This window comes from Natrix helvetica (genome assembly GCF_964273705.1).
Source record: "Natrix helvetica genome assembly, chromosome: 1".
NCBI classification, from domain to species: Eukaryota; Metazoa; Chordata; class Lepidosauria; order Squamata; family Natricidae; genus Natrix; species Natrix helvetica.
The window spans coordinates 138,686,383-138,705,442 of NC_138548.1; the positions used below are offsets into that span (position 1 = coordinate 138,686,383).

Here is a 19,060-nt window from a genome sequence, read left to right on the forward strand (position 1 = left end):
GGCAATTCTTATTTTAAAAATTTCCACGTGGCCCTATTTTGATCACCTGCTTTTAACTGGCTTACAAAGTCCAATTTTGTTGTCAAGGTTCTCTGAATGGGAGACAATTCCTCAAGAAACACAGGGTTAGTGTTCAAAGCATCTTTCATCTTTATGAGACAAGCCTTGAGTGTGGGAATAGTATAGTCCATTAAGTAACCTTAAGATTGATAACAGGAAAAGTGCACAGGAAACTTTAGCTTTCCAGTTAATGTGTATCGTTCTTTATAGGTTCCTATAAAGCTAAAAGTAATGCACAAAAGAAAAGTCTTCTATTTGTACACTACTGTATACATTAGATCAGTATTTCTCAACCTTGGCAATTTGAAGAAGTGTGGACTTCCAATTCCCAGAATTCCCTGGATTGAAGATATGAAGTCTACACATCTTTAAATTGCAGATTCATATTAATCCAGATCTTTTTTTTTTGTTGGAAGAAAGAAAACACTTACCACATGCCCACACCTTCACACTACATCTACACAATCAGATATGGGAGAAAAAAAGTCAACAGAACATTGCATCTAGGACAGGGGTGTCAAACTTGTGATGATACATTATTTCACATGACGCATCACAACTTTTTTGCTAAATCGGGAATGAGCATGGCCAGCGTGTGACGCATCAGGCCCGCGAGTTTGACATCCCTGATCTAGGAGAAGTCACGTTATTAAAATGGAAAATAGTGAAGCTTTACATGCAGTTCTTAAATAGTAATAAAAGTTTCACAAACTGACGATAAGCAGTATTATGACTGCTTGGCTAAAATTATTCATTGGAAATTGCCAGAGGTTTGGATTTGAATGTAGTAAAAATTACTGGGGCCATCAAGGTGAGGTTTTGGAAAATGAGTGGGTTAAGATCTTATGGGACTTTTAAGATCCAAACACACAGGCATAATTGTAGAGCAGAAGAAAATCTGGTTCATTGACCTTGCTATTCTGGGTGATGCTAGGATTGAAGATTGGAAATAGGAAAAAAAAAAATGAAATATCAAGACAAAAACCTGGATTGAAACTGCCTCTATTCTTAAGACACCATTTTAATAATTCTTATGTCTTTGAATCATTTTACTCACACAATCTTAGTCTATGAATCTAACTATATAATATGATATATTATTAAATAATAATATAACATTAAATTGCTAGTGCCAAATTCCCAGCAACTCATGTAAACAGCTCTTCCTTTAAGCATGACTGCCAGCTTTCCAGTGTTGTGCTATGGCAAGTTCAAAAGGCAAATTCTTCCAAAGAAGCCAGGTATGTAAACAAGATATAAATGCATTTTCAACAGAGGTGGAAGCATGTATAAAAGATTTAAGAAAGCATTTGCAAATCGGAACTGGTAACTTTGAATGTGTAACCCACATGCTAAATCAACATTTGCTATCTTTCTGATTGTAACCATTTAACTCACACAAAGTACAAGCTTTCCCAATGTATTTATTTTATGACTTTCAAAGTATGATTTTTATATAATCGCAAAATAATAGTCCTTTCTGCTTCAAACTTCCTTTACTATTTACAAAACATCATTCTGAAGGCATCACTAGATCTGAGAAGACAAAACATTTCAGGTATAAGTATAATCCTACTAGCCAAACTTTGACTTAGAAGTAAGATCCTCCCAATAAAAATCTTTACAGTAGAAAAATCATTTTTTAAAAACCACTATATAGTTTATAGTCAAATTCAAGAATATTTCAAACAGTTTACAGAAGAAAAGTAAAAAGAACCATATATAATATACGATACTCTGTGATCATGAGATCTGCTTTTGGAAGATTTCTAGGCAACCAGAAAGCTCTGATTACACTGGTACCTGCACTGCAAAGAAGCTATGAATTAGCTTATATCATCTGGAGTACAGGATTAGATCCCATTGTACAACTATTCATGGAACAGCTGGGGAGACAACATACAGGATTCTTCCACATTAAGATGGTGATTAGAATGGACCAGATCAGGTTGAAATATTGAGCTTTAATTTGAAATCTGTATATACAATCTGTAAATATAATTCAGTCCCCAAATGAATAAGATTGTACATTGGTTGAAAAGTAATACAGCCATTTCTGTCAACACGAAATAAAGCAATTCAGCGGGAAAATTGTCTGTTGTCGGATTTTTTCTTGTTAATATGCTTGAAGATTTTGGATTTCTGAACATTCTTTGCCTTCTGGTAACCAAAGCCGCCTCCTCCGCCTCTTTTTTGCAGCCTCTTTCCATGGCTACTGTTTACATCTGAAGAGTATGTTAAGGAATGTAGGCTCAAAAAAAAAGTGCACTGGATAAAAGCTAAGAGTTAAAAAAACATGTCACCAAAAGTGAAAGGTGCTCTTAATTTCCACAATAAATTTGCAAATTCATTCCTATCTATAGATAGACTTGCCTGCTTATTATTGGTCTTAGCTTCCCCTTTGGTTTTCCTACAGACAGCTCAGTTAATTTTGGTACCATCATTAAATGTCAAAATGAACTTTAGAGCATGGGTGTCAAACTTGACTGTGTCACGTGACGTATCATGATGCACTGGTGTTTTTTGCCTTTGTGGAGCCGGGGTGTGTGTGGCCTGCATGTGACGCATCTGGCCCACAGGCCGCCAGTTTGACAGGCCTGTTTTAGAGGCTGACACAAGCCTTTCACTTAAGCGCAACATTAGTTTGCTGGCAACACATTAGTAGTTCAAAAGAGGACAAAGAAGTAGTTGATTCAAGACCAGCTTTCCTCAACTACGGAACTTTCCAGATACATTGGATTTCTGCGCCCCTCATTGACTGTCAGCTTATATCAAAGGTTATTAGATGTCTAAGCAGCCCCTGCCCCACAACAGGTACAAAAATACGATAGTTAACATGTAAGATCACTACAATAACAGCATTCAATAATCCCAACAAATGATATTATCGTTATGACACAAATGAGTAAGTGTGCATCTAAAGCTTGTTTTTCCTCACATCTAACCAGAATAGGGGAAAAAAATCTTATAGTTTACTAGTACATCACTAACTTTTAAATGATTTATTAACATCAGCAATTGCTACCAACCCACTCAAGCAAGCACATTATTGAGTGAGGGGAAAAATGGAAACAGAGAGAAAGAGGGAGGAAAAGTAATTTAACTTGTAGTGAAAGGATACTGAGATCTACAAATGGCGGCACCTTGAAGCCAAAGGACAAAGCAACCTTGATCAAATCCAAGCTATGGACATTGTAAATATGCTTCAAAGAGTGGGAATCATAAGCTCTTATATAGGCTTTGTATGCTTCTTGGGCTGATTTGTGGAGGAAGTAGTTCTTCTCAATCAATTTTTCCAGCTGAAAATTTATAAATAGAGGCATAAAGAACCGTATTCTTTACTTCAGAGTCATGAACAATTTTTAGGAAGGTAACATTTACTCAAACAGAAAAACATCTGCATCTTTGCATTGCACTCCACTCTAAAATTCACGGTACCAAAACATATCTTGTGTCTTTATGGATATAGGATAATGTTTTTGTTATTATTTCAAATATCAGATTAGCTATTACCAGTATACCAAAATCATAGTTAGGAAAAGACCACCGCTTAACCATAAAGTACTTGATTTGCACGCGAGCAACTTCCAGATAGGTGAGACTGGAGAAATTCTTGCCTAAAATTCTGCAGAACACTCTTAAGCCATCATAGATAATTGCAATCATCTTACTATAAAGCAACTTACTTTAGTTGCTTGAATTTAAACATTCTCATCTTAATCTTTCACACTTACTAAAACAATCATAATTTATTGCCACAACTTGATTCTTCTCCATGAGTACATGCAACATCCTAGAAGTGGACTTTTTAAAAATATAATTAGAATTGGCCTTGCTCTCATTTTCTTTTCCATCTATCCCTCCTATACCCATCTGCATCCCCGAGAATTGTTCTAAAAAAATAATAATCACAAATCCAGATACATTCATCTGTACTCTGTTTAAGGCTCAGTTCTTACAACCAGAGTACATAATTTGGGTATCTTGTGTCAAAACTGCACAGATGACAATTTTAGAAAAGGAGTCAATTCTTATTCACTCTTAACAAGAAAATTTCATACTGCCCGATTTAATCAGCTGTTTGGATCTGTACTATTACATTTCACAAGAATATCGAAATAAAACCACTATGAATCCTTTGTTGTTTTTGGCATCATTGAACTGCTTTTGAATATTTTATTAGCTATACAAATGAAAAAACCACGTTTTTAAAATATTCATAGTATAGTCTATATTTACCTGAGATTGAATGTCAGAAATTTTAGACCAAGAAAATTCAAATTCACTTAATGGCACCTAAAAATATAAAGATAAGTTTTCAACAAAAATTCTATATAGTGAATGTAATATCTACACAAGATATTAAGAATATAATACATTTCAACACATCTAAACTTAGATCATCTAAACATTGGCTGGATGAATACATGTCGCTAAACTAGATTTTTTTAAAACTCCTAATCTATTGAAAAGGTAATGGCTTCTTTCGGGCAGGAAATTTAATAACAACAATAATTTTTTTTAAAAATAAATAAATGTGATGTGGTAGGTTCTATGTGTGAACCCAATCACTCTCATTTATAGGTTCATATGTGAAGCATTAGACATTTGCAAAAAACTTCATGTTTTAATACAAAGTGCACAGCCAAACTGGATCAATATTGTGCTTGTACAAAGATCAATCCCCCTGCAATTCTATGCCTCATGCTCTTATTCTAGCCAATTTAGAGTACCATAAAGAAGTTATATAGCAAACGTTTTATAAGGTCGACCAAGTTCTACCAGAAAATGTTTCAGAAAAAAACCTCAGTTTTAAACATCCACTAAGGGCAGCCATTTTAGCAACCGTGGCCATTTTAGATTGTACATCCAATCCATCACTGGACAATTATGCCAATTCTTCCAGGACCACTGTGCCATTCCCATATTTTAATGTCCCTGCAAACTGTTTTAGAATGAGAAAACAAGCTCACATGAATGTCTGCAGCTCATTCTCAATAAGCGAAGCACTCGTGTAATTTCTCTCCCCAGTACTATTGTCCCATTTAGGGTACTGAATAGAGGGAGGTTTCTGTTTTTTAAAAAGACAGAAGATGGCCATTTTGGCATTATAGATAGCTAGTCCTCTTTGTTCTAGGTACTAGCAACCATATGAAACCTGAATTCACAACCACAGCATCCAATTAGTACAGCTTCTTATTCTAAGGTAATTTGGATTAAAACTGCTCCATTCTTTTATATTCCATGTTACACAGTTCTGCTATTCCAGCTGCCTTGCATTTCTAGTGAAGTTATATTACTAAATATGAAACATGAAGAGACTCATATTACTGGGGGGGGAAAAGACGAATCATTCCAGCTACCAGTACAATGCTACAGTACTCCATAGAAACTTACCCTGGCTTGCTTGAGGTAACGCAGGAATCCCAGTTCTTCTGGCCTTAAAATGAGCAGGGCATGTCCCCTTCCATTGATTCCACGGGCTGTTCTCCCAACACGATGAATATATTCCTTTTATTAGTGGGAAGTAATAAGAGTATAAACTAACATTTTGGTTTCATATTGATAATCAGGAAAGTATAGCACGGAAGGTCATGCCAATGGATCCAAAGTCCCCTATTCATATTTCATATACTTTACAAATTGCATACTAATAAAGCAAACAGCCTGGAGGTTTTAAATCAGCACTCATTTTGAAGGTATTATTTTTGATTGGCAGCATTTGTTTCAACAATAGCTAAATTCAGGAGTCGGCTAAGACACTCTAGCATCCCAGAACCTATCACTAATATGAGTTCATTCTCTTGTTTTCCTTAAAGACAGTGCCCCATACCCACATAGCTGCTTATCCAGGCACCCAACTGCAATGGCTCAACCCTTGGAGCAGTGGTGGGATACGACCAGTACACCTCTGTTTGAGCCATTCGCGCATGGAGCCCGTGCGACGCTCTGCCGAGCAGCTGGAGCGTCGCGGGTGGTGGATACACATGTGCGAGCTGCGCATATGTACGTGGTGGACACCCGGCCCCATTGCAGCATATCGGTTGCAACAGGATTCAGAACCCACCCCTGCCTTGGACCAACACTGAAGCCATTTACAAAGCTAAAACACTGTGTCTAAGATACAAATGGGATACACAAGTAATAATAATAATAATAATAATAATAATAATAATAATAATAATAATAATAATAATAATAATAATAATAATAATAATAATAATAATAATAATAGGAACATGTTAAATTCAGCTTTGCTGGAGTTAATTAAAAATAAACTATCCCAGACTACTCTAATTTCCGATTTTAACATCACACATAAAAGTTGCATTAATGCATATTTAAAGTATACGGTTTTTGAGACTATGCAATACCTTTGGGTCATCTGGTGGGTCATATTGAACGATCCAGTCAACCTCTGGAATGTCCAGCCCACGAGCAGCGACATCTGTGCATAAGAGTATTCCAGAATCCGCATTGCAGAACTGGAAAAATGTGGTTGTGCGTTTAGTCTGTTTCTGTTTGCCCTAGAAAAAAAGACATGCAAGATAAGGAAGTGGTAAGCAACTGGGAAAAAAAAGTAAGTAAAACTGCCATACCAAGCAATGGCAACAGGAAAAAGGTTGCTAATGAGATTTACTGGTTGAGTAAGACAACATCTCCAACTTCCATCATTCTGTTGTGGTAGTTTTGTGCTTCGGTTTGTTTTAAAGCAGCGAGGGGAGGGGGGGGATCAACCCAAAATGTCCAAGTTCTCGTCTGAGAAAAGGGCAAAACTACATTTTACACACCTCTAAGGTATATTAGCAGTCTCTCTTTTACCATATTTGTAATTCCTTCCACAGAGGTAATACCCAGATTTCCATAAAAATGGCTTAGAGTTCATTTATGAAACTAAAAAAGCGCGAACAAAAATCATTTTTTTTCTTTTTATGCTAATACATATGGAATCAATGGATGCTTCTGTTCTTCTACACATGGTACAGTAGAAGCAAATGTCATATACCAACTGGAGCCACTTAAAATAGTTTGCTGACAGCAAACACTGTTCTAACAAACAACTTCAACCTTGCTGACAGAACCCTGTTTTTCAGATAAGCACTTTAAAGACAGCTTTAAGAGAAAGATGCTCTAAATGGCATTTAAAGGTTAATTTATGACTCCGCTGGTGAAATCTTGCTGAGAATCTGACACTGTTGTTATGCACCCCAACCTTCATAAAGGCCACTTGCTATTTGCAATAACCTCAAAGCAGCCTGCATTATTCAAGCTTGAAAGACAGTTTGAGACACCCAACTAAGGCACAAAAGTGGATCTTCACTGCAACACAAGAGCAGAAGAAAAGCCTCTGGATTTACAATGCCCTAAAACTCTCACAAATCTAAGAACACAAATCAGTCAACACTGACACTTAGCTGGTCAAAAATAAAATTGGTAAATTAGTTGACCATCAGATGGTTCAAGTGCTTATAAAGTTACTACAACGAAAGGGCTGGAAGTCACAAAGGTTTTCTGGGGAAGAAACAGTCCCTTCCATCCCAAAGGTGCTTTTTCAGGAGGCAACTGGACTTCGTTGTATTTTGTTTTTGTTTTGAAGAAGTTTCGCTTTTCATCCAAGAAGCTTCTTCAGCTCTGACAGGACACTGGAATACAAATCGTTCCATTCCCCACTGTCCTGTCAGAGCTGAAGAAGCTTCTTGGATGAGAAGCGAAACTTCTTCAAAAGATAAAAAGAACCCCCCCCCTCCAAGAAAGTCCAGTTGCCCCCTGAAAAAGCACTTTTGAGACAACCGTGACCTGGATGACTGAGAGTATGACTGAGAGTCCCTTCCATTAGAAGACGGGGCTTTTGATTCAATGGAAGATATTTATTTCAGTTACCTCCTCAGCTATGCAATAGCCTGAAAATCTGTTTTGGAAAATGGGGAAAACACAGCACCAAGCGTCATATACGAAATTAGCAAATAAAAGGTATCCTGGTGGTGTGGAAAACTCTGAATCCAATCCAATGTAAGAGAAGCATTTTAGAAATGAGCAGCTCTGGATTATAATCCAGATGCTGAATTACTCTAATATACAGTATAACGTGCAAAAGTCTTAAGACACCATTAGATTTGTTGTTGTAGCAAAGTTTTACTGACGACATCTGTAATTATTTTTTGATCTTGAATACCACATCTTGAATATCCAGTTGTCTGTTGATTTCCCTCTGAGAGTGGCCTTGCTGATGTAAAAGTATGATTTTATGTCTGTCAAATTCTGTAATCTCTGGCATTTTGACTGGAACGATGCGATTGAAAGTTGGTCTTATTAGCAAACTTCCAATGAATTGCACTCATATAACTTACACAAGTAGTGTATGTAATGGTCAAGCAGGTCTTGCACAAAACTGGTGTAATTTTTTTATGCACAGCAGTCACTTTGGCATGAAATAGTAGGATGCATAAGCTGTTAAAGGATGACAGTACTGAGGGTTCCCCATTTCGGTTTATACCAGGTGTTTGCTGTTGTTCAGCTGACTGAGGAAGTCACATTACATACAGGTAGTCCTCGACATACGATCACAATTGAGCCAGAATTTATGTTGCTAAGTGAAAAATTGATTAAGTGGGTTTCGTCTCCTTTGACGGCTTTTTTTGCCACATTTGTGAAGCGAATTGGTGCAGTTGTTAAATTAGTCACAGGGTTATGTGAATCTGGCTTCCCCATTGACTTTGCTTGTCAGAAGGTCGCAAAAGGGGATGACATGAGCCCGGGACGCTGCGACCGTCATCAATAATATGAACCAGCTGTCAAGCATCTGAATGTAAATCATGGGCATGCTGCAATGGTCATAAATCACCTTTTTCACTGCTGTTGTAACTTTGAATAGTTGTAAGTCAAGGACTACCTGTACTTATCACTTTGGCCTATGGAAGTTTTGGGGTTTGTTTTTTTGGGGGGTTTTTTTCCTTGTTTTTGAGTACTGCATATAACTTTCCTGTATTTTCGGGTTGTATTCTGATAAGGAGACTGAGACATCTCAGTCTTCCCAAGATCATGAAGGAGACTCCTTGTCCCCATAAAACCTTTAATTTAGGTTAAAGTGAATTCCTCTCCAGCAAAGTCCCGGAAAACAGTATTTCATGAGATTTCACAACTACAGATTTTTATCAGGCTTGGAGAGTTGCAAGGCTTATATCTTCCAAACGCCATGCTGTAGCAGCAATTACTTGGCAAGAAGTCAGGAACAGATCTTCACCCTAATGAATTGAACTAATTGTCTCCTGCAAACTCCCCTTTCTTTTCTCTCCTCTTTGGGAGGGGCCATTCACCATCCACCTGTGCCTTCACTTCCGAGTCGGCCCTTGTTCCTTAACTGTTCCCTTCTCCTGGCAGCTCTGCGCATGCTCACATCAGAAACAGGCTCCAGCTGTTCTTCTGTCCCACTGATCTCCGACTCCCAAGGCAGCTGATAACTGTCAGACGGCCCTGGCCCCATCTCTGCCTCCGAATCAGAGCAGTCATCAGAGGCTTCCCCAGACTCCAGGACTGGCCCATGTTCCTCCCCAACCTCCTCATGGTCTGAGTCTGCCACCAGCTCCGCTGGCCAGTGGTAGGTCACAGCAACCTCATTAAATATATGGTCATTATACATTTGCTCCAACAAATCTAACGGCGGCCTAAGACTTTTGCACAGTATTGTAGGTGTGTGTACATCAATTCATTCATATCGTGAATACTTACATGAATAGCCAATACCGGCAGATCAATGTAGTTAAGAAGTTCATAGTGGTACTTCACGGACATACATGAAGAGAAGAACACCATTAACTTCTTCTTCCGATTCTTCTTCAGGAAAGTGAACAGCAGGAGGAATCTCTTTTCCGAAGGGCATATTACATATCCCTGTAGTTGTTTGAAAAGTATTATTTTTTAAATATATGACTTCCCAAACTGTGAATGTCTAATGGCTTCGAAGTGAAGATACAAATATACATTTTAATTTAACTACCTATACAATAGGCAATAATTTATTGATGAAGGAATGTGAAAATCCAAGAAATGTCATAATATAGTCAGCAGTTATCAATCAAGCCCGATAAGGAATTCATGAACATTTTGAAAGAGAAATTAATAGAATGTGAAGAGCTAGAGTTAGAAACAAAGGGGAGAAAATATCCTTGTGCTTGGATACAAATCTCTAAATGGGAAAGAAAGGGCCAAGAAAGAAAATTCCGAAGAATTAAATGTCAGAAGTACTATTGAATTCAATGTTAAGAGTAATATGGTTTGCCCAGATATCTGTGCTTAAATTACCTGCTCAAGACCTTCTACAGTTGCTGTCTCTTTATTGTCATCAACCCCAACATACAATGGCTCCTTTTTTAGAGAAATCCTTGCCAGATCTTCAACTTTACGGGTTTGTGTAGCAGAGAACAGCATGGTTTGCCTACGCTCTGGCAGGGAAAGGGATGAAATTAAACATACATGTTTTTTTTTTCCACACTGTGACAAGGTAACAAATTAGAACAATCCAGCTGATTATACGCCACTAGAATCCCTTTAAAAAAATAGTGCCCCACAAGCTTTTACAATAAAAAAATAAAGAAACAAAATGGCAGTGTTATACATACATACCGTGTTTCCCAGAAAATAAAACAGGGTCTTATTTTCTTTTGACCCCCCAAAATAAGCGCTTGGCCTTATTTTCAGGAAGGCTGTATTATTTTTGAGGAGCAGGAGACGGCAAGCGTGGTCACCTCATGGCTGCTGCTGTATTGCAAGATTTTCTGCGAAGGCTTATTTTTGTGGGAGGGCTTATTTTAGCGCATGCACTCAAAAGCCCGATTGGGCTTATTATCCGGGGAAGGTCTTATTTTGGGGGAAACAGGGTATATAGCCGCTCATCCAAATCTTTATAAATGTGTTTTTTTCAAGCCACCCTAAATTTTTTCAAGCAATCCTAAATTTGGGTCATCCTCAATTTTTTCAAGTTATCCTAAATTGGGAGTAATGTCCACTGAATGGAGAAGGATTTTCTTTAGCAAATATGAATAGCACTGTAAAAGGTATTAATCAACCAAACATTTAAGATCTACATAGCTTGTAGAGTGCTTAAAGGGAATTGTAGGCATCAGTACAGCAGACACAAAGAGCAGGATTTACAAAAGTGGAAACAGGACTACTGCATACATTTTGAAGTATCACAGAATACAGACAGCATAAATATCTGACTTACTTGGTAGAAGCTTTATGATCTGTTTCAATTCTTCTTCAAACCCAACTTCTAGAATTCTATCAGCTTCATCAATTATCAGACACTGCAGGTTCTTATACATAAATCCTGGAGTATTCTGAAACACATCCAACAATGGTGTCAACCACACACATGGACAAAAGAGAGGACATGCATGATGCAATACTATCTGTTTTACCTGCAAATGGTCCAGAAGCCTGCCTGGAGTTGCGACAATGATGTTTATGCCATTTCCAAGTTTTTGTACCTCAACTGATCTATTACTGCCCCCCATTATCAAGCCAAAGGTGTGGACATGATGAGTCAACAATTCTTTGAGAACACCGTAAGTCTGCATGGCAAGTTCTCGAGTTGGTGAGAGGATGAGGACACCGGTTCCTAAAATGAAGAAGGGAAATAAGAGATGTCTAGAGAGTTTCTAATCAATAATGACAAACCTATCTTTTTGCCTGTCTATCATCTTACTGTAATTAAACAATCTAAACTTTTGGCAGCCAAAAACAAAAAAACTCTGCAAAGAATACAGGTAGTCCTCAACTTACAGCGGTTCATTTAGTGCCCGTTTGATGACATTGAAAAATGTGACTCAGGCCCATTTTTCACACTTATGACCGTTGCAGTACCCCATGGTCATGTGATTTACATTTGGGTGCTTGACAACTCGTTCATATTTATGATGGTTAAAGTGCCCTAGGGTCATGTGATCACCCCCTTTGCAACCTTCTGACAAGCAAAAACAACGGTGAAGCCGGATTCACGTAACAACGGTGTTACTAATTTAACAACTTCAGTTATTCACTTAACAAACGTGGCAAGAAAACTTGTAAAACGGGGCAAAATTTACTTAACAATATAAATTTTGGGCTCAATTGTGATCGTACGTTGGGGACTATCTGTAATATAAACCCATAATAATTTTAAAACTAGCTAACAACAGAGGATGTCATACACCAAATGTCCTTCAAGAGAGTTCCATTGTCAACTAATTCTGGAAAGTAGACACCAATTGAACCTCCAATGGGAGGCCACTCCAGAAGGCTACACCTACTATGGAAAATCAACTCTCCTGGGATTCAGCCCAGCTAATTGGTCAGAGTGGCCAGATGGTAATTCTACAAGACACACTTTACTCAACGAAAATTAGGAGAGATGGGCTTCTGGATGATAACTTGCTGATACAATAAGAGAGAATTACGTACACTTTGCCTCTCATATTGCCACAGCGTTGGCCCAAACGTGGGCATATTAGCTGTGCTTAGTCAGATTCAGTCTTCATTGCCCTCCACCTGTATACCAGGCATTGCTTCTGCCACTTCACCTCCCATCTTCCATTAACCAAGGGATCACCCAGACTGGCCAAACAGCCAGGAGCAATTTTGTCAGGGGCCTGAGACACTGCTTCTTGCCAGTGATGGATAAAACTCCAAATTCAACCTCTACTCATGTCAGGGAAATACTTAGGAAAATCATTTGGATCCATAAAATGCCTAAGATGGATCAAATGAATGAGTCAAACCCTGCAGAGGGAGCAGGGCGCAGTCAACTGCATTTGGACCAGGAAGCGACCTGACCGTGACATAGAAAATACAGTAATACTGCATTCTCAAACATCCCAATTGCTATCTCCCCAGAGATAAAAACAAGTTTTAATGTGGGCCTACCTACAAATGTGGAGCTTAGATTTCTCTGCTCTGCCATCTCAGGAACAGTGTTAAGAGCTCAATATCACTTTTCTTCCCACAGCTCTGGCAGGTTTCGAAGAGGGTAATACCTCTGCCACACTCAGTCGAAGAAAGTAATACACATCAGGCCTCTCTACTCATTTTAGACAGCAGATGCCACCAAGATGGGGCAACCAAATTAGAGAAGTCAATTGCCATCCAATTAGAGACCTCTTTCCCCCTGGAAGTGACTACTTGGCCCTTCGACACCACATTTATCTTTAAGATTTCAAATGAAATATCAAGGAAAAAAAAATCTCACCATTCCTAGGCATAAATTTTAACTTGTAGATAAGTTCTATGGCTGGAATGAGAAATGCAAGAGTTTTGCCACTGCCAGTTTTTGCAGCTGCTAAAATATCTCTGCCATGTAGAATAATTACGAAAAGAAAAGAGAAAAAAGGAATGTGTAAGTGATTTGGAAATTAACATTTTTTATTTAAAAAGTAGCATCCTTCATATGAATTTAAAATTAATGCTTAATAAACAAGGCTGATCAACTGAATACTATAACTCCAAGACAACAATTTTAATCACTATTGCTTTCTGCCTGTCAGTCATCTGTGACAGAAATTCATTTCTTTTGCCCTTCTCTTTAAAAATGATATTTCTTACCTGCCTTCCAAAAGCGGTTTAATACTTTTATGCTGAATTTCTGTCATGTGTGTAAATCCCATGTCTGCTATCCCTTTCAACGTGTTCTCACTGACGAGATCATTAAGAGATTCAAAGGAAGTATCCTCAAAAGCACCTGAAGAGACAAGCAACGTCAGCTTTATTTAATTGCTCCTAATCAATCACTCTGGATAAAAAGAAGTTAATTGTATTAAAATACAGCAGAGTTTAAGTATGCCTAGTTTTAAACAATTGAGAGCCAATTTGGTGTAGTGGTTAAGACATCAGACTGGAAACCATGACTTCGATTCCCACCTTAACCGTGAAAGAGCATCCATCTAAGTCAGGGGTGTCCAAACTTGGGAACTTTAAGACTTGTGGACTTCAACTTCCAGAATTCCCCAGCCAGCATGGCTGGCTGGGGAATTCTGGGAGTTGAAGTCCACAAGTCTTAAAGTTCCTAAGTTTGGACACCCCTGATCTAAGTGACTATGGGCCAGTGACTCTTTCTCAGTTCTACCCACCTCATAGGGTTGTTGTTGCAAGGAAAATAGTAGCAGAAAGGGTTTTTTTTTTGTATGTTTACCACCTTGGTTTATTTGTAAATAAACAAGCTTATAAATTTACAAATGAACAAGCATCAAGCAGGAAGGTAAACATGGAAGGAAATATTAGGTCATCAAACCATTTAAGGCTGAGCCAAATTTAGCCACTCTATTTTGGAAAATGTGTACTGCTTAGATGTTTTTTAACCAATGCATTCCTATATACATCACATTCCTCAATAAAATCACCATAGTTTTTCAATAAATATTCCTACATTTATTTAAAATCATCCTTGAAATCCATTGAGTTCGTATTTATTTGTTTAGGTTACAGCCCATCATCTATCACAAGAAAGTACTCAAAGTTGTTAATCACTACATTTTTTTCTTAATGTTAATATTCTAAACAGTAGGAAAGGATGCTCTTAGTACAAGTTTTATGTTACCCACAAGCCAGTGAACTAACATTTAAAATGAATAAATATTTAACCAAGGCCAAAGGCTTGGCCTCTAAGCTCAATAAAAATAAAGAGATTCCAGGTTCAGTATCCTACATACCATTCCTATATATTTCTAAATTCCACTGAGTTTGATAAGACTTATTCCATGCATTTATGATGTAATGGGGATATGTCAACATACAAAATCTGAGAAACAGAATTCAGAAAACGCACCTGTTAAACCCAGAGGCAAGACAGGTCCATCAGCATCATCGGACGCTTCTTCTTCAGTCAGACCTTCAGCATTTTCTTCTTCTTCTTCTTCGAGATTCCCAGGTAAAGCCCCTTGTGTTTTAAGATCTTCTTCCTCATTTTTTGCTTTTTTACCACCTGCATACATACCACAAAACCAATTTTCATTATCAATAATTATCTGAAGATGAAGCAGTAATCTCTTGGTAAACTAGCAAGATTTATCTCTCTTGCCAAGTACATGTATACATCCGAAATAGTCTGTATTGTTTCTTTGTGTCATATACAGTAATATATGTAGGTACATGCATAATTCTGTATGTATGTTTGTATTTATTAATCTTGTCGTGTTTATATTTGTATTAGAGGTGGAGACTCTTTGAGAGCTGTATGCAATGTAATTTCATTTTAATGTATGATGATTAGTATACATTCGAAGTGACAATAAAGTTATTCTATTCTATTCTATGCTATTCTATGCTATACTATTCTCTCCATTGAAAGTTAAACCCACTCAAAATGTAGATTTTTATTTTTTTTAAAGACAAAAAGTTTTGTTTCCTTATACCGCTGCCATATACCCCTCTAAGCGGCCATGAAATAAACAAGTAAACACTGTACAACATAAAGCCTCCATTCTGGAAGTGGAAAAGAATGGAACTGAAAAAAAACAAGGAGATTATGATAGCAGTTTGAAATGAACTTAAGTTTTGGGTTGTTGAACCCGATCAGATCAAATGTCCATTTTATGAAACATTTCACCAGCTAGAAATGGAAGGACAAGAAAAATGAGAGATACTTTCACATAAGCTTAGAGATTCCATTTTATTTAGGAAAGCTAATATAGCTGTTCCTTATGATCTACTTCAACCTATTGTAGAGCTGAGGGTATACACTCAGCATAGCACTTGTTTCATTACTATTGAATCTCAGTATGCATTGTTACTGTGAAAGAGCTCTAATGGATCTAATCCAGTATTTTGTGATCCCCAGTGGCAACCAGATTCTGATATGCCTGGCATGAAAGGAATACAGGTAGTTCTCGACTTACAACAGTTCATTTAGTGACCATTCAAAGTTACAACGGCACTAAAAAGAAGTTACTTAAGACTGGTTTTTACACTTACAGCCGCTGCAGCATCCCCTTGGTCACATGATCAAAATCCCAATGGTTGGTAACTGGCTCATATTTATGATGGTTGAAGGGTCATGTGATCAGCTTTTGCAACCTTCTGACAAGCAGAGTCAATGGGGAAGTCAGATCCACTTAACAACTGTATTACTGACTTAACAAATGCAATGATTCACTTAACAACGGTGGCAAGAAAAGTTGTAAAATGGGACAAACTCACGTAACCAATGTTTCACTTAGCAACAAAAATTACAGCTTCAATTTGGTCATAATCTGAGGATTACTTATAAGAATCTTGGGCCTGCCACCCTTTTCATTATCACATCCTAGCAACCAATATTTAAGGGATGCTGCTCATGATCCAGCAGGCATCAGTATTAGCATCCAGTAATAATATGATACTCCATGAATCTATCCACTTGTCTTTTAAAAGCAACCTAATGGGTTGCCATTACAACCATTGGCTGTAAATTCCACTATACCTATGCCGTATCAAACAAAAGTCTTTCTTTCTGCTGGTCTTAAATTTCCCTGCTTTCCATTACAGTGGATGATATTGAACATCATTCCAGTATCATCCAGAAAAGAAGAAATCCTTTTTTGTCTTCAATGCCATGAATGATTAACTATACCTGAATTATGTCTTCCCGTATCTACTAAGCGAAACAGCATCAATTGTAGCGTTTGTGTTTGGTACGCTCATGTGTATGTGTTATAATTTTAAAATAAAATGCATTAATAAAAAGATTACTGCAATGCTATCATGGGGAGAAAAAGAACCAAGACAATAAAATAACGCTCATTTAAAAAGAAGCAAAAATAAGAGCTATCATACCATTTTCTGCACAATTTTCAATTTTCCTTTTCTTTTTCTTCTTCTTCTTCATCCCAGGTTGTTTACCGCCAGGTTCCTCAGCTTTTGTTACATCAGGTAAGTCCCCCTCTGTCATTTTGTGGTCTTTCATTGCTGTTTCTGAAATGTTGGAAACTTCTGAGACATTCTCCACTGCATTTTCTAATGGCATAAACAAAAAGGTCAATTGTTGCTGCACTCAGCGCTAAGTGCCAAAAATGTATCTGGAAATCTCATTCAGGCAACAAGGATCAATGAATATACTACACACAGTTTACATAGGAATATCAATTAAAGCTTTGTATTCTATCATACTTGCTAAAGCATTTATTGATTTGAATATTATTACCACTTCACAGCTTGGGCCACTAAAAAAATACCTTGCTGGATCACATTCTTGTCTCATCTGATCTAGCAGGCTATTCTCATAGTGGCCAGTCAAGCTGCTGGATAGCACTGCATCTCATGGTAGTAAATTCTTAAGTTGAGTAATATACGTATAAAAAATATACCCTTTGTTGATCACGATTCTTTTAGGATTCCATTTCATTGGGTCACCTCCGATTTTAGTATTTTGGGAAGAGGAAAGCAGCTTCTCTTTGTCCACTTCACCCACATAATGCATAATTTTGTACACTTCACTCATTCGCCTTTTGCGTAGGCTGAAAAGCCCTAATATTGCAACCTTTCTTCACAAGGAAGCTGCCCCAGGTTCAACCCAATTCAAGTGTAGGAAATGAGCAGGCTGATCCCCAGGATGGGGCAAACGTGTCATGTCATCAGTCTGAAGTCACTGCACTCCTATAACAGACCCCAGTCTAGCCCCTGGTGAATTCCACAGACCTTTATCTAGTGCAAATTTAGCTTATTTTTTTTAGTTAGTTAGTTAGTTTGTCAAACACGCAAAAGATAACAGGTATAAGTATAAATATAAATATGAACACAGTAAATGGGTATGAATAAATGGAGACAGTAGGCACTTTGGTGCGCTTATGCACGCCCCTTACAAACCTCTTAAGTATTGGGGAGAGGTCAAAAGTAGACAGTCTAAGGTTAAAATTATGGGTTTGGGGATGTAACAACAGTCAGGAAGTGCCAGGCATTGACCACTCTGTTATTACTGCTACCCTCAGTAGATAAGACTTTTGTGCATAGATGGCATAAGGACCCAGATTGTTTGGGGCCAATATGCTAACTCTGTAAACGGCTTAGAGAGGGCTGTAAAGCGGTATAGAAATCTAAGTGCTATTGGTATGTCATAAACTTTTAGTAATTTGAACTGAACTCCTCTATCTAAACTCCATCATCCATGCATGAGCTGGCCTTCCTTTCCCAAGTAAAAGTATCCATAAGGTTTCTTTATCTCATGCAAACATACCACCCCTTCCCCCATCCAGGCAACGTCTTAACCCAAACTGGCTAATTCTGACATTATAACCAACCAGCAATCCGGGAGCCCCTTCCTTATGATTCTTGACAAGCGTATCTTTTCATGTCTTTTTATGTACACTGAGAGCATCTGCATCAAAGACAAATTCCTTGTGTGCCCAATTACACTTGGCCAATAAAGAATTCTATTCTATTCTTTCTGCGCAAGAGGAGTCGAGTCTTCCCTGAAAAAAAACATGCCACTTCAATCATGCCACCGGCTTCCTTCCACACCCGGGGATGGGGGGGGAGACTGGGATTAAATGGAAAGAAAGAGACGGTGGTGATGATGATGATGACCTTACCCAGCGTTTCTCCCGCAGGCGACGCTCCCGCGGCCAGGCTTGGATCGGCAGCTCTTTGCTGGGCCAAATTGCGCTGACGGATCTTGCGGTTGCGCTTTTCCAGTTTCTTGCGCAGAAGCCGCATCGGAAGCTTCCCGGTATTCGCCGCCATCCTTCCGCAAGAGTGAAGACCGGAGAGAACACGTGCGCCAGAGGAAGGAAAGAAGGAAAAAAGAGGACGTAATCGGAAATGACAACCGGAGATGTTCCAACACGGCCTCACGGTCAAAGGCTCCCATGTCGCGCCTCCTAGAGGCTTGGAGGTATGATTGATCCTCACTTGCAATGTATTTTCAAAAACATATTTCGGAAGGCGCGATCAAGTACAAAATATAAGCATGGTGCAAAATACAATGGGCTTGTAAAGGGCGTTTGTATGAACAAATTACCTGTGTCTCCATCTAAGATGTCTGCCTGCTTGCCTGCCTGCC

General features: G+C 38.2%; 1 protein-coding gene across 1 annotated transcript; it reads right to left on the minus strand.

Annotated features, from left to right (window-relative positions):
- Positions 1-1,464: 1,464 nt before the first annotated feature.
- Positions 1,465-18,803, minus strand: DDX18 (DEAD-box helicase 18). Its single transcript, XM_081935298.1, has 14 exons — positions 18,591-18,803; positions 16,840-17,019; positions 14,855-15,010; positions 13,636-13,771; positions 13,283-13,383; positions 11,478-11,677; positions 11,282-11,396; positions 10,360-10,499; positions 9,787-9,948; positions 6,435-6,587; positions 5,458-5,571; positions 4,300-4,356; positions 3,182-3,359; positions 1,465-2,285 (listed from the first exon to the last, which is right to left on the minus strand). Exons 1-14 carry the CDS (start codon positions 18,739-18,741, stop codon positions 2,140-2,142), a joined length of 1,989 nt encoding a protein of 662 aa, XP_081791424.1. The 5' UTR covers positions 18,742-18,803; the 3' UTR covers positions 1,465-2,139.
- Positions 18,804-19,060: the final 257 nt, after the last annotated feature.